The sequence below is a fragment of the Oreochromis aureus genome, linkage group 3 (assembly GCF_013358895.1).
Source record: "Oreochromis aureus strain Israel breed Guangdong linkage group 3, ZZ_aureus, whole genome shotgun sequence".
Classification (NCBI taxonomy): Eukaryota; Metazoa; Chordata; class Actinopteri; order Cichliformes; family Cichlidae; genus Oreochromis; species Oreochromis aureus.
In genome coordinates this window covers 28434676-28447978 of record NC_052944.1, presented here as the reverse complement: position 1 = coordinate 28447978, position 13303 = coordinate 28434676, and the positions used below count along the sequence as shown (strand labels likewise).

The 13303-nt window shown below is 41.6% G+C and overlaps 1 protein-coding gene across 2 annotated transcripts in view; it reads left to right on the top strand.

The window, feature by feature from the left end:
- Positions 1 to 10016, top strand: part of gal3st3 (galactose-3-O-sulfotransferase 3) — a 44805-nt gene extending 34789 nt beyond the window's left edge. For both annotated transcript variants that reach the window (XM_039598817.1, XM_039598811.1), the window contains exons 2-3: positions 902 to 1004; positions 3704 to 10016. In XM_039598817.1, coding sequence (XP_039454751.1) covers positions 922 to 1004; positions 3704 to 5030 — 1410 coding nt within the window. In that variant the 5' untranslated portion in view covers positions 902 to 921 and the 3' untranslated portion in view covers positions 5031 to 10016. The remainder of the gene's footprint in view (positions 1 to 901; positions 1005 to 3703) is intronic.
- Positions 10017 to 13303: the final 3287 nt, after the last annotated feature.

The window sequence follows — 13303 nt, the reverse complement described above, 5'->3', positions numbered from 1 at the left end:
ACTCCTGCATACAACATCTGCATTTGTACAGCAAAAGTTTAATAATCATGTTTGTTTGAGTGGGTGGCAGCAGCTCTGCCACGGTCAGTAGTTTCCCCCACTGGGACCACCGATGCTTAAAATTGATGCACTTATGCTCCTTCACCAAACGGCATATACAGCGTGAAATCCAGCTGCTGGGAGTAACGCGAGCTCTCGTCTCCTCTGCTGGCATCCATGCAGATCGTAACATCACAGTGTAATCAAGGAGACAGACGTCAGCTATTGTTATGCAAGTGACGCGCTGTCGAGAGAGGCTTGGACTCCCTCCCGGGTTCCACTGCCCGTCGTAGCTTTTCAGCGGCACGGGTCAAGTGTCACGAGGAGTTTCTGCTATAGAGCGATCTCACCGTCATGTGCTCTTTTTGTTTTTTTGCTTTCCACACGTGCATATGTAATTTCTAACAAGACCTAATGTACGAGGCCATTTGCCCAGGGTGTCAGTAAATGTGACTATTACAGCTGTGGAAGTTAATGAAGGTATCGTTCACTGTGTTATTAGTGAGTGACAAAAGCCAAGCCGCATCCCCTTCTCCTGCTAATGGATCCCAGCAGTTATTGAATAAATCATCCTGCGCCGTGTCCGTCTCTTGCTGTTATTCGCTTTCCCGATTCCCTTTTCTTTCTGTCCTTTCGCTTTTCATTACTGCTTCCTTTCATCATTTCAGTCTCTTAACCTTCCCCTTCTTTTCTTGTGCCCCAATTTCGCGTTGCCCATTTTCTTCGTCGCTCTCCCTCGAACCTGATCCTCATATTTGCTTTCTCATTACACCTCCATCTGCTCTTTTTCCCGCCACCCTCCTGCTCTCTGTTTTTGCTTAAGTTCTCACTCGCTGTCTCTTTTTTCCTCTGCCTCCCACAGTGCCAGTGACACACACAGAGATGTGGAAGAAGAGGGTATTCCTGGTCATCATTGCCATCAGTACCATCAGTCTTCTGCTGCACCATGGGGGTCACTTAACCTGGTGAGTCACCCACGATATGAAAACACATTAAATATCCGTTATTCTTCTATAAATCCATATGGTCCTTGTTACAGTGAAAAATACAGACAGTCGTTGTGCCACACTTTTGCCTCATAGGCAAATTAATAGAGAGACTGGCTTATTATTAAAGTCAAACATGGAAACCTTGAGCGCCTAAGCACTGCCATGCTGGTCGAGGGACCAATTATAAAAGTAGAGTGCTGTAGACTTTTGACAGCCCAGCGTTTTGTTCTCTTTCAACTTCCTATTCTTGACATCTTTATCGTCTCACTTCACTAAACGCTCGTTTCCACATCCCACCTCTTATCAATGACTCTGCAGTGAGCACTGCCTTCTGTTATGTTACTGTATTCAGTGATATGTACCAAACACCTCAGAGTTTAGGAGAATTTAGAACTGCAGCAGTGCTTGCAGCACATGTAGCAGAGTAGCATCAAAACTGAACCAAGCTGTGCTTTCATATTAACTGCACGATGATGCGACTCTCCCGTTCCACCACATCCCAAAAGTTCTTCATTAGGTTGACCTGGTAACTGTGGAAATCATTTAAGTACGGTGGACTCATTGTTGTGATCAAGAAACCAATTTGACCAGTTTGTGACATGGTTGTGTTGTCCTGATAGAAGCAGCCACTGTGGTCAGTCATAGATGGAGATGCTAAGCAACAATACTCAGATATAGGCTGTGGTGTTTAAATGATGCTCAACTGGTACTAAATGGTCCAAAATACATGAGGAAAATATCCCCCACACCATTACATCACCACCAGCTGGAACTGCTGGAACAAGATAGGTCGGATGCTTTCATATTATATATACACAAAATTCTGACACTCCTATCAGAAGAAATCAAGACTCTTCAGACCAGGCAACATTTTTCCAATTCTACTCTACTCTGTTGTCAGGTTTCTATTGCCAGGAGTCCATGTGAAATGTAGCATTACACATTACACAGTACATTACCACAATTCATTTTAAATGAACTCAGATGCAGTTGAAGTGCAGACTTTCACCTTCATTTCTAAAGCATTGCTTTTGACATAATCTCTTCATTTCAGCGCATCACAAGTAATTGGACAAGTTAAATAGCTAAAAATAAGATGCTCATTTCTAATACCTGGTTGAAAGCCCTTTGATGGCAATGACAGTTTTGAACTCATGGACATCACTAAATGCTTGGTTTCCTCCTTTTTAATGCTCTGCCAGGCCTTTACTGCAGTCTTTCAGTTGCTATTTGCTTGTGGGCCTTTATGTCCAAGTTTAGTCTTCAACAAGTGAAGATCAGGGTTAAGATCAGGTGACTGACTTGGCCATTCAATAATATTCTACTTCATCCACATCATCAATAAATATTAGTGCCCAGTGCTACTGGCAGGCATGCATGCCCAAGCCATCACACTCCCTCTGCCACGTTTTGCAGAAGATGTGCTATGCTTTGGAGCTGTTCCATGTCTTCTCCATACTTTTTTCTTGCCATTATTCTGGTAGATGTTGATCTTGGTTTCATCTGTCCAAAGAATGTTTTATCCAGAACTGTGCTGGCTTTTTTTAAAATATGTTTTTTTTAAAAAAAAAAGCAAAGTCCAATCTAGCCTTTCTATTCTTGGGGCTTATGAGTGACTTGCATCCTCCTTTCTCTTCACCATGGAAATGATTCTGCGATCATCCACCATGCTGTCTTCCGTGGACGTCCAGCTCTTTTTGCATTGCTGAGTTCACCAGTGCTTTCTTTCTTGTTTTGAATATACCAAACCGTAGACTTTGCCACTCCTAATATTGCAGCACTTTTGCGGAAAGGCTTTTTTCTGCTTTAACAGCTTAAGGATAGCTTGTTTCACCTGCATGAAGAGCTCCTTTGACTGCATGTTGTCAGTTCACAGCAAAATCTTCCAAATGCAAGCACCACACCTTAAATCAACTGTAGGCCTTTTATCTGCTTAATTGATAATGATATAAGAAAGGAATTGCCCACACGTACTGATGAAATAGCCTTTGAGTTAATTGTCCAATTATTTTTGGTCCCTTTAAAAAGAGGGTGACACATGTTAAGGAGCTGAAACTTCTACCCTTCATTAATTTGAATGTGGATACCCTCAAATAAAACCTGGGAGTCTACACATTATGTCCACGTTCATTATATAACTAGAAATAAAATATGTGTCGGCAAACAGGTAAAAAACAAACAAACTTGTGTCTGTGTACAAATATATATGGACTATATGCAAGTATGTATATAGTATGAACATTTTTACTTCTTCATTAAAAATTGATAAACATCTGCCACCAAGATCCTTTGACAGAGTTCATGATAAAAATAAGAATAATTCTGCCAATACAAATTTATGTACACGATACTTTGAAAAGTAATAGTTCATATTATCATCTGTATGTTCCATGAATGTCAGTCCACTATACAATAAAAACAGACACACTGTCCTCTCCTCTCACGGGTTCAATATCCTTCTACCTTTCCTGTTTCTCCCTTCAGTCCCATTTATGTTTACTATTTTTGCCTTCCTGTCATGCTGCCTCTGTTCTGTACAACACATTAGTCTCTTCCATTATCTGTCCACAGTGTGCAGTTTTTCCTCGAATGTCACAGTTTTATCCAGAACAGCTGCTCTTTGTACTGTTTAAGCTAAAGCGCCTTTTAATAAATTGTTGTGTTTTTGCCACCAGGACCATGGAAGCCTTCCACCTTGGTTGTCCAGCCCTGCGCTCTCACCCTTACTCCGGCCTGAAGCCTAAGCACAGTAATGTGGTTTTCCTGAAAACCCACAAAACAGCCAGCAGCACCATGCAGAACCTGCTGTTCCGCTTTGCAGAGCGCAACAACCTGACGGTGGCGTTACCCATACAGGCCTGCAGTCATCAGTTCTGCTACCCGCGATCCTTCACAACTCACTCTGTGCATCAGCACACGCTACCGCCAAACATCGTCACCAACCACATGCGCTTCAATAAGGCTGAGCTGAAACGATTGATGCCAAACGATACGATATATGTCACGATCCTGAGAGAGCCCGGCTCCATGTTTGAGTCCTTGTTCAGTTACTATAACCAGTACTGTCAGAGTTTCAAGAGGGTCCCTAATGGTTCACTGGAAGCTTTCTTAGATGAACCCTGGCGCTACTACAAACCAGAGGAGAACTACTCCATGTATGCACGTAACACCTTGACCTACGACTTGGGCGGAGACAAAGATCGCCCAGCGAAAGATGTCTCTTATGCAAAAGCTTTTGTGGCAGAGGTGGAGCGAGTGTTCTCCCTGGTGATGATCTCTGAGTACTTTGATGAATCTCTGGTTCTACTTCGACACCTCCTTTCCTGGGATCTGGAAGACATTTTGTATGTTAAGCTCAACATGAGGACCCCAAGTTCCAAGCAGGGCCTGACCGATGATCTTCGCAAAAAGATCCGTGCTTGGAATTCCTTAGATGCCCAGCTCTTTGATCACTTTAACGCCTCACTGTGGCGCCAAATCTCTGCTGTAGGTCCAGCCTGTGTGGCGAGGGAGGTGCGCCTCCTTCGTGAGACCCAGGAGAAGCTGATGAAAAGGTGTTTCGGTGAAGGCATGCCGCTTGTCCGTTCAGCTGCTGAAATCAAAAACAAGGAGCTCCGCCCCTGGCAGCCTAGTGGCAAAGTCGACATAGTCGGTTACGACCTCCCTGCAAATATTAGCCAAAGCTTCTCGAACCAGGATCAGGAGCTCTGCCTCAGGCTCATCATGCCGGAAGTCCAGTACACAAAGATGCTCCTACGTTCCCAGTTACTGCGGTACCGTCTGACCAGTCAGGGTCGGGCTCAGCAGCAGTCACACTCCTTCCAGCAGCCCGTACGCACAAGCCTGCTTAGACATCCCGCCCACCGCAGCCAGCCACCAGTGCCTGCTGCTGCAACCCCTGCCTCAGGAACTGGAACCAACTCAAAGACTGCAGTTGGACAACAAAGCAAGGGACAAAACCCTCTCAAACCCAGTCCTCATAGGCTGGAAAACTCCTCATAGACTTGAAAATAATCCGAGTGCCCAACAGACTGCATTGTTTAACTCATCATGACCCATGAGACTATGACTGTTGGGTGGTGTGGGGTTTTTGGGAATAAGGCTATCCTTGGGAAAATATCTGGGTTTATCTTGAATTAGCGTATCCCCTCTTCCTTCTATGTGTGTTTGGTTTGACATGAAAATAAATTAGGAAAAAGGGGATTGGAAATACTTGGACTTGAATTTTACTCTATCTCCTTTCCGATCCATCAGACGGTATCAGGGTGGGAAGGCACAAAAGCTGGAGGAACGCTGGGAGGGAAGTTTAACCCAGCTGCACGCCTCTGCAGCCCTGACTACCGTGAGGGTTTCAGGTGAAAGTGGTTCTTTGAAGGAAATCTGTTTCATGCGACTGGGACTCAATAGAGAAGTGGCGATAAAGGGTCTATTGTGCAGCACAGAGTGCGCTTTGTGTGTATCACACTGGGATAGTATCATGTTACTTGTGTTTGTTCTCTGTTTCTCAAGTCTCATCATTCTCTCTCTCTCTCCTAACATATGCCACTTAAAGTCCTTGAGGAGACATAATGACATAAAGGGATCGGCTGTCAGGCCTCCGAAGAGCCTCCTAAGAGGCCAGACAGACACTGAGATCAACTCACAACCGTTAATGTGACAGCACAAAACAACTCTTCCTTTTTTTGGGGGGCCTTTTTTTTTCTTACTGACTCTAGAGTTGAAATCAGTGAAGGGACGGGGGATAAAAAGGCCAGAGAGATGGAGACCTTATCCTGAGGGTAAGCCTAAAAACTGCTGGATACTCAATTTGGCCATCCATTAACACTACAAGTCCTGCAGAGACTGAGCACACGTACGAAGCCTGTGTCTCGTCAGCTTTTTGACCTCCCTTTCTTCCTTCTAAGGTCCTTCTCGGCATTCACCACCCTGTCATTACTGCTGTTACCCTCTGGTCAGGCTCTCCATCCACCAAGAAGCACTAACATCTTTTTTTCTCCAACCCCCCGTACTCCATCGAACAGCCAGACAAGCTCACAGCTCACCTCGTGGAGACTCTGTTAAGGTGATGCTTCTGGATATGGGGATTTACTTTAAAGCTTGGGCGTTATTGCAATAAGATCTCCAGGCCCTTCGCCCTGAATATGAAAGGCATGGATTTAATAACCTACCAGCAACCCTGTGCCGCATATACAATAATAATGACACACATCGGCACAAATAAAAACATCAAACTCCTTGACGGGACAAAGACTTGAAGCCTGTGGATCGTGGCGCTTGAATATTTAATCCTCTCCTCTCATGGCCCGCCTATGGCCCGGGTTCTAGGGTTACATGGCTGTACGTTGTCATTAAGGACATGTTCGACCAGGTGAAAGCTGCTCATTCTGAACCCTGAAGCACAGAAGGACGAAGGGAGAGCGTTAACGCACGATCCTTAAAGCCTCTTAAGGCAGCTGGGCCGACTGGGGTCTTAAAGAGTCTTCATTTATCTCAGCTGTGATCCATTTTTAATGCTTTCTGCTCATATTTAATGTGTCATTTATGTTCTTTTATTACTCTGGTGATCAGTGGGGTGCTGCTGAGGAAGTGAAGGAACAATATAGTTGTGTGAGAGTACGTGTTTGAGCCAAGAAACGTCTCGCTCGGCTCATGTTGGGGTTTTTTTTTTCTTTCTGTGGCCTGCAAGATTTATTAAACTATGTATTATTTATGATTGGGACTTAAAGAGTCCCATTACTGTATTTTTAACTGGTATTTTTCATGAATCACTGGATGAAAACTGCTTTTCCATTGATTTGGTGGTTCATGGTGTGCGGGGCTTACCACTTCAGGCAGCAGAGATGGAACAAGGCATGTGGAAACGGTTTAAAATATTAATTCTGTACATGTTATACATAATGCAGAACTACAACAAACTGCACATCGAACCTACTTTAGTGGCTTCAGAATTAATCTCCCATTCAGCAGAGCTAAGTACTTAACTACACTACGTGTTTGTGGTTTGAGTGTGTCAAACCACAGGTAACAATAATAATAAAATAGACACACACAGCTGCTGCTCTGACAGGAATAAAAAGCAATGAAGCCATCAGGCAACAGACGCGAGGAGAGGATGCACAGTTTTATGACGTACCTGTGAGAATCCGAATGTGTGCAATGCATGATAGTTTTTATTTATTAGACATGTGAAATGTCTTCAGATATGTGTAAAAACCTCTTCAGGTTACATGCACTGTAAAACCTGGGTAAACATGAAGAAGGCTGTGGTTTTGTATTTTCTTGCTCCCATGAAAAGACCAAGACCAGCAATATGTAAATTGGTCTGCCAACTTCCTGCTGTGAAAGCACACCACAAGTCCCTAAAGGAGGCTCACGCATGTAGTACTGAGCAAAAGTCTTGAGTCACCCTTTATTTCTTTATATGTTGTTAGAAAAATGGGAAATAGGTACGACTACTTATTGAAACATATGTATTCAAACATGGTAATGCAGTGCGTACAATTGTAATGAGCTTGAAAGTCAGTCTTGGTAGGACCACCTTTATTCTTCAGCACAGTCTAAACTCTCTTAGGCAGCTTTCTTGTTATTGTTTTAAGTAGTCTTCAGGAATAGTTCTCCAGGCTTCTTGAAGGACATTCAAAAATCTTCTTTGGATGTTTGCTGCCTTTGTTGATCCCACGCTGCTTCAATAATGTTGAGGTCTGGGCTCCACGACTGATTGTTTTTAATTGTTGGTTTTTCAAATGGTGGATCAAAATGCGACGGTGCTTTTCTGTGTTCATAATTTTCAGCTTTGAGAAGATCCCCAGTGCCACTGGCTGTAATGCAGCTCCCAACCATGAAAGAGCCTCCACCGTGTTTTACAGATATCAGAACTGCTGCCACTGATTTTCAGTCTTGTGTAGTTTGACATACCTCAACCATCTATCCACTGAGACCAGTTCTGATGAGGCTTCAGTGAACATTAGATGGATCAGCTGAAGGTCCAGATCCATTTCTCAGGTCCTGTGTCAGGTCTTTGCTGGATTCATTTCTGTTTCTTAATGACATCATCTTCAGATACTGTTCATCTGTTGTAGATAGCTGTCTTTGCCCTGACACGCCTTTGCTTCTCAATTTGCTCAGACACAATACATTAAAACTGATCAGCTTCAAGCACAGGAGTGAAAAGCAGCAATTGTCCAAAGAAAAACTTTGAAAGAGCCTCAGAAAGCCTGGAGAACTATTGCTCTTGCATCGTTTTAAAGCTATAGGAAAGAATGAAAAGAGATTAGGATTGGCTCAAAACTTTTGCACAGCACTGTATAGTAGTGCAGGTTGACTCGGTGAGTGTGTTGCAGATATTTTTGGACAACAAAGGCACTGGAGACATCAAACTTGAAGAAGATTGATTATATGTCCTAAGATCGATGTGTTGTTGGCTTTTGTTTTGTCACAAGCTTTTTCAGTAACATACAGAGTATCAGCAGCCTCATCCTTTACCAAAGCAGGGCTTCTCAAAATCTTAGGGTCCTGGGACTCCTTACAGAGGAGAATATTTTCCAAACATCCACCTCCAATCCTAACACTGGGTTAGTTAATTTGGATTAAGCATTAGTTAAAAACTCGACACTTGGCTAATAAATCCAGCTTTGCAGCAGCAAGAACGCTTTGATTCTATGAGTTTCTACTGGTACAAAGTAAAGGACAATATATAGCTAATAGCAAAAATTTATCTATTTAGCAATTCCTAACTTGCTAAAATGTTATTATTCTGGACCTCTAAGGCGTCCTCAGATCCCAGTCTGAGAACCACGGCTGTAAAGGAGCTGGCAGCTGATGCTGACTTTCTTCATTTTCCCCCAAACAAACAAGAAACATGACTGTGAATGCAACAATTGCTTAAAGCACATGTGAATCTGCTAATATTAAACAAATGATAGATTATCAAAAAAAAAATTGCATTAATATGATTTTAAATCTAGACCAAAAAAAAAAAAAAAAACTGAATGAAAAACATTATTTTATGTATTTATTTATTGAAGTGAACCATGTTTGTTTTTCATGGAAAAAAAAACCTGGTGTTAGATTTGATCTGACCGATAAAGACTTTGGAAGGACGACAGTTTGGAATGAAAAAAAATTAATTATCCTCATTTTTTTTTCAGTGAAACTGTACATTTATACATATTTTTGCAATTTAGAACACTTTGGGTCTCCCCAGAGGTTTCTGATAGTCGAATGTATTCTTTTTTCTTTTATGTGAACTTTCAACTTATGTTTGCATCCATTAAATAAATAATTAAACGCGGGCATCTGCAAACGCTCTTCTTCAGATTTCCCTATCTGACTGGGATTCGGATGAAGAACGTGTCTGTTTCCTGTCGACCGTTCATTTGAGAGCCTGCCTCCGAGTGGCTGTAAGCGCTCTTTTGATTGTACAAGACGTTTGCTCGGCTGTTCTGCTTCATGTCAGAGTGTTTCACTAATGGTCCTGCTGTCATGTCTAAAGTGTCGACTATTCTTTCTTGGGTTATGCCAGAGGGGCTGTGAAAATGGTACGCTAAAAAACAAAACAAAAACAAAAAAACCTCATCATCTCCACATTAGCCGGCCCCTCTTTTCTTGTGAGGGAGAAATGTGAAGCTGCTTTAAAAAAACAAAAAAACAAAACAACTGGAAAATGGAAGCTTTGTGGGATCAGAGCATTTTTTTGTGTACCTGCTGAGCTTTTATGTGTCACAGGGAAGTAAACATGAACTGCATTGTTGTCCACTGTCCTCTTTGATGTGCACATTATGTTTTGGGGGGTTTTTCTGTGAACTGAGAAGAATGAGAGAGTTTGGGATTTTTTTTGTAATTTTATTTTATTCTGTGAATACTTGGAAGATTTTGGGTGGGTGATACAGCTCTGAAGAAATGGCTAGTGACAATCAGAGCTAGGGGCCCCAAAGCTTTGTAATGATGGTTGATGAGAGGGATGAATAAAGTTTGAATGATTTCAATTCATCTGCGAGTGAGTGTCTTTTGACTCTGTTGCTTTTTCGGTGAGATTTATTCAGATATGCGGACACTTGAATTATTCTGGCTATCACGGCAACACACACACACACTCTTCATCAGCGGTGAAACATAACACACGGCAACAGTCGCTCAATTAAGATTCAGATACTAAACGGTTTCTATTTCCCTGAAGACTGAAACCAGACTTTTCAGGCTGCAATCAGTCTTTGGAAATTACCTCCATTTAGCACGCCCGCCTAAATGAATGAACAAATTGCTTCTCAGAGGGACAAAAACAAAATGCAGAGCGGCGTGTGTTTGATATGACTGTGATTGAAGCAATCACCATGCTGTGTCCCCCTCAGCCGGCCTGTCATTATGGCCTGCTGTTGCCATGGCGGTGCCTGCTAAGAGGTGGCCCTCCGGAGTCTCGCCGCCTCTCTGGTTTTTTTTTCTCTAACACGGCGGCAGCCTTTCTGTTTGTTTCTCTATCATAGCCTGCCATAACCTGGCCGCCAACCATGCGCATAATTACAGTGATTATGCTAACTGTAATAATAATAACATAGAATGAAATGACCACAGGAGAAATATATTTCCTTCATCGCTCCATCCACTTTCTTCTAAAGCAAACTTACTGTCAGAGGATGTGCAGTGAGGGCCTTTAACAGCTGTAAACAGCTGCTTAACAAATGCTCGGCTCTCTTTATGTGTCAGATGTATTTATGCCTGAGCAGCTGGGGTCCCTGATGCGTGAAATTCACTTCAGCTTATATAAATGACTCTATTAATTGAGAATGTACCCTAATGTATTTGGCGGATTGTTTCATTACCTCTGCCAAGGAGGTTGTGTTTTTGGTAGCGTGTCAGTCTGTAAACACGGTAGCTCGAAACGTTTTGAAGTAATTCTGATAAAACTTTGTAGGGGTCAGGTTAATCATCCATTAAAATATCAACTTCATGATTTATTGATTGAAAATTACAAAAATCCTTATAACTAAGGTATTATGTTTCTTAAATGTGTATTGTCAACATATAGAAATGAGTTGTAATATAGTAGGATAAAATATTCAATTCAGTTCAGTTTTATTTATATAGAACACAACAACAGTCGCCTCAAGATGCTTCATATTGTAAGGTAGACCCTACAATAATACATACAGAGAAAAATCCAACAATCATATGACCCCCTATGAGCAAGCACTTTGGTGACAGTGGGAAGGAAAAACTCCCTTTTAACAGGAAGAAACTTGTAGCAGAACCAGGCTCAGGGAGGGGCGGGGCCATCTGCTGGGACCAGCTGGGGTGAGAGAAGGAAGACAGGATAAAGACATGCTGTGGAAGAGAGACAGAGATCAAAATATGCTTAAAATATGACACATTTGATCTCTGACCTCACCTTCAAGATCAAATTTGCCGTATTTTTGCTATACAGAACTAAATGCTAGTGTTTGTCTTATAAGCATCCAAGGAATGATATATGTAGATTAAATATCACGTTACTTTGGACCTCTGACGTCTTCTTCAAGGTCAAATAAGACCAAACTTTGATAAAAATGTCTCTTATCTTTAAAACTGTGCTTAAAGCTCTTTGAATTGACAACATTTAGGAAATGATACCCGTATGTGGGGATTCTAAATATCACCTTATAGTTAACATCCAAATATCACGTCACATTTGACATCTGTCTTTCTTTCAAGTTGACCCCAAAACGTGTTTTATCTTTAAAGACAGACAATGAGCTGCCTAGTTAGTTAGAAATGCACTGTAGTATAATATTATATAATAAGCTAAGTAAGTTATTCATGTCCAGCTATATTTACAACTTAATACCTATTATCCATTACCAGCTGCTACAAAATGTTTATATGCAACATACAGTGTAATACTATTGCCTTAAAAGGAAATAGTGAGCTGCCACGGAGGAGGTTTGTGCTCTCGGAGTGCTTCCTGTTAGTTACTGACTATTTTATGTTAACATTTTAATTTTGAGTTTATTAGCATTTGGCGCCATACTGCTGGACGTCTGCTATAAAGTATTATTTACAATGTACAATTAGGTCTATAATTTGTTGCACAAAGATACTTTTATATCACTTTTACAGTTTTGCCTCTGCACACCGCCGCAGTGTTTTTTGAATCACACGTTCAAGATGTGACTGATGTGCAGACTTTTAACTTAAATAAAAAAAGATGGATTTTTAAACTTTGGATGAGGTTGTCAGTGACTGCAACCTGTAGTCGCTGCTTGTTTGCGTGTCTCAGCTTTTAGTTTTGTGTTTAATAACTGAACGGTTGTCCTTTAGTGAAGCGTACAGGAGCAACCAGTCCTGGGTAGACGAACTATTCAAAATATGGAGGGAGAAAAAAAACAAACAAGATAAGAATTAAACTGTCTGGAGACATGCCAGAGATAAAAAGAACAAGCTCAGATTAGTGTCTCTGATATGTCAACATGTTCACATTCATGTCATGGTGGTGTATTGGTAGCAGCTTGTGTTGGTACAGTGGTGCATGTGCGATATTTACGCAAGCAGTAGAAGGATGAACAGAAACAGCAATAGCAACAAGTTTAAAGGTATTTGATGACGTAAGCAGAGTACGAAAATCTGCTTCACTAGAATAACTTTGTATGAGTCATAGTTAAAAAAGTATACACGTCTCCTAGGCTCACCTTTTATGCAGCATCTCAATCTATTCACATCTTAAAATCAGTTTTAACTCTTGTGTGTTTTAAGGTCTCCTTCCTTTAGAATCCATTATCCTGACTGGCTGAAACCAGTGGCAGCACACAGTGCATAACACAATTTCTTATATTTGATTTTGTGATTTAAAATCATTGTGGAGGTGTACAAAGGCAAAATTCAATTCAATTTTATTTATTTAGAACCAAATTGCAACAGCAGTTGTCTAAAGGCCGTTATATTGTGAGGTAAAGACTCTACAATCATACAGAGAAAACTCCAACAATCAGACAACCCCCTATGAGCAAGCACTTGGCGACTGTGGGAAGGAAAAATTCCATTTTAACAGGAAAAAACCTCCAGCAGAACCAGGCTCAGTGAGGACTAGCCATCTGTTGGACATGTGAGTAAAGTACACAGGACAAAGACACACTGTGGAAGAGAACCAGAGATGAATAATGGCTAATGATTAAATGCAGGCAAGTGTATAAACACAGCGATACGGTACAATGAGGTCTTTAAGATAAGATGGGTTTTGATTATTCAGGAGCTTGTATGTGAGGAGCAGGATTTTAAGTTCAATTCTGGATTTAACAGGGAGCCAATGC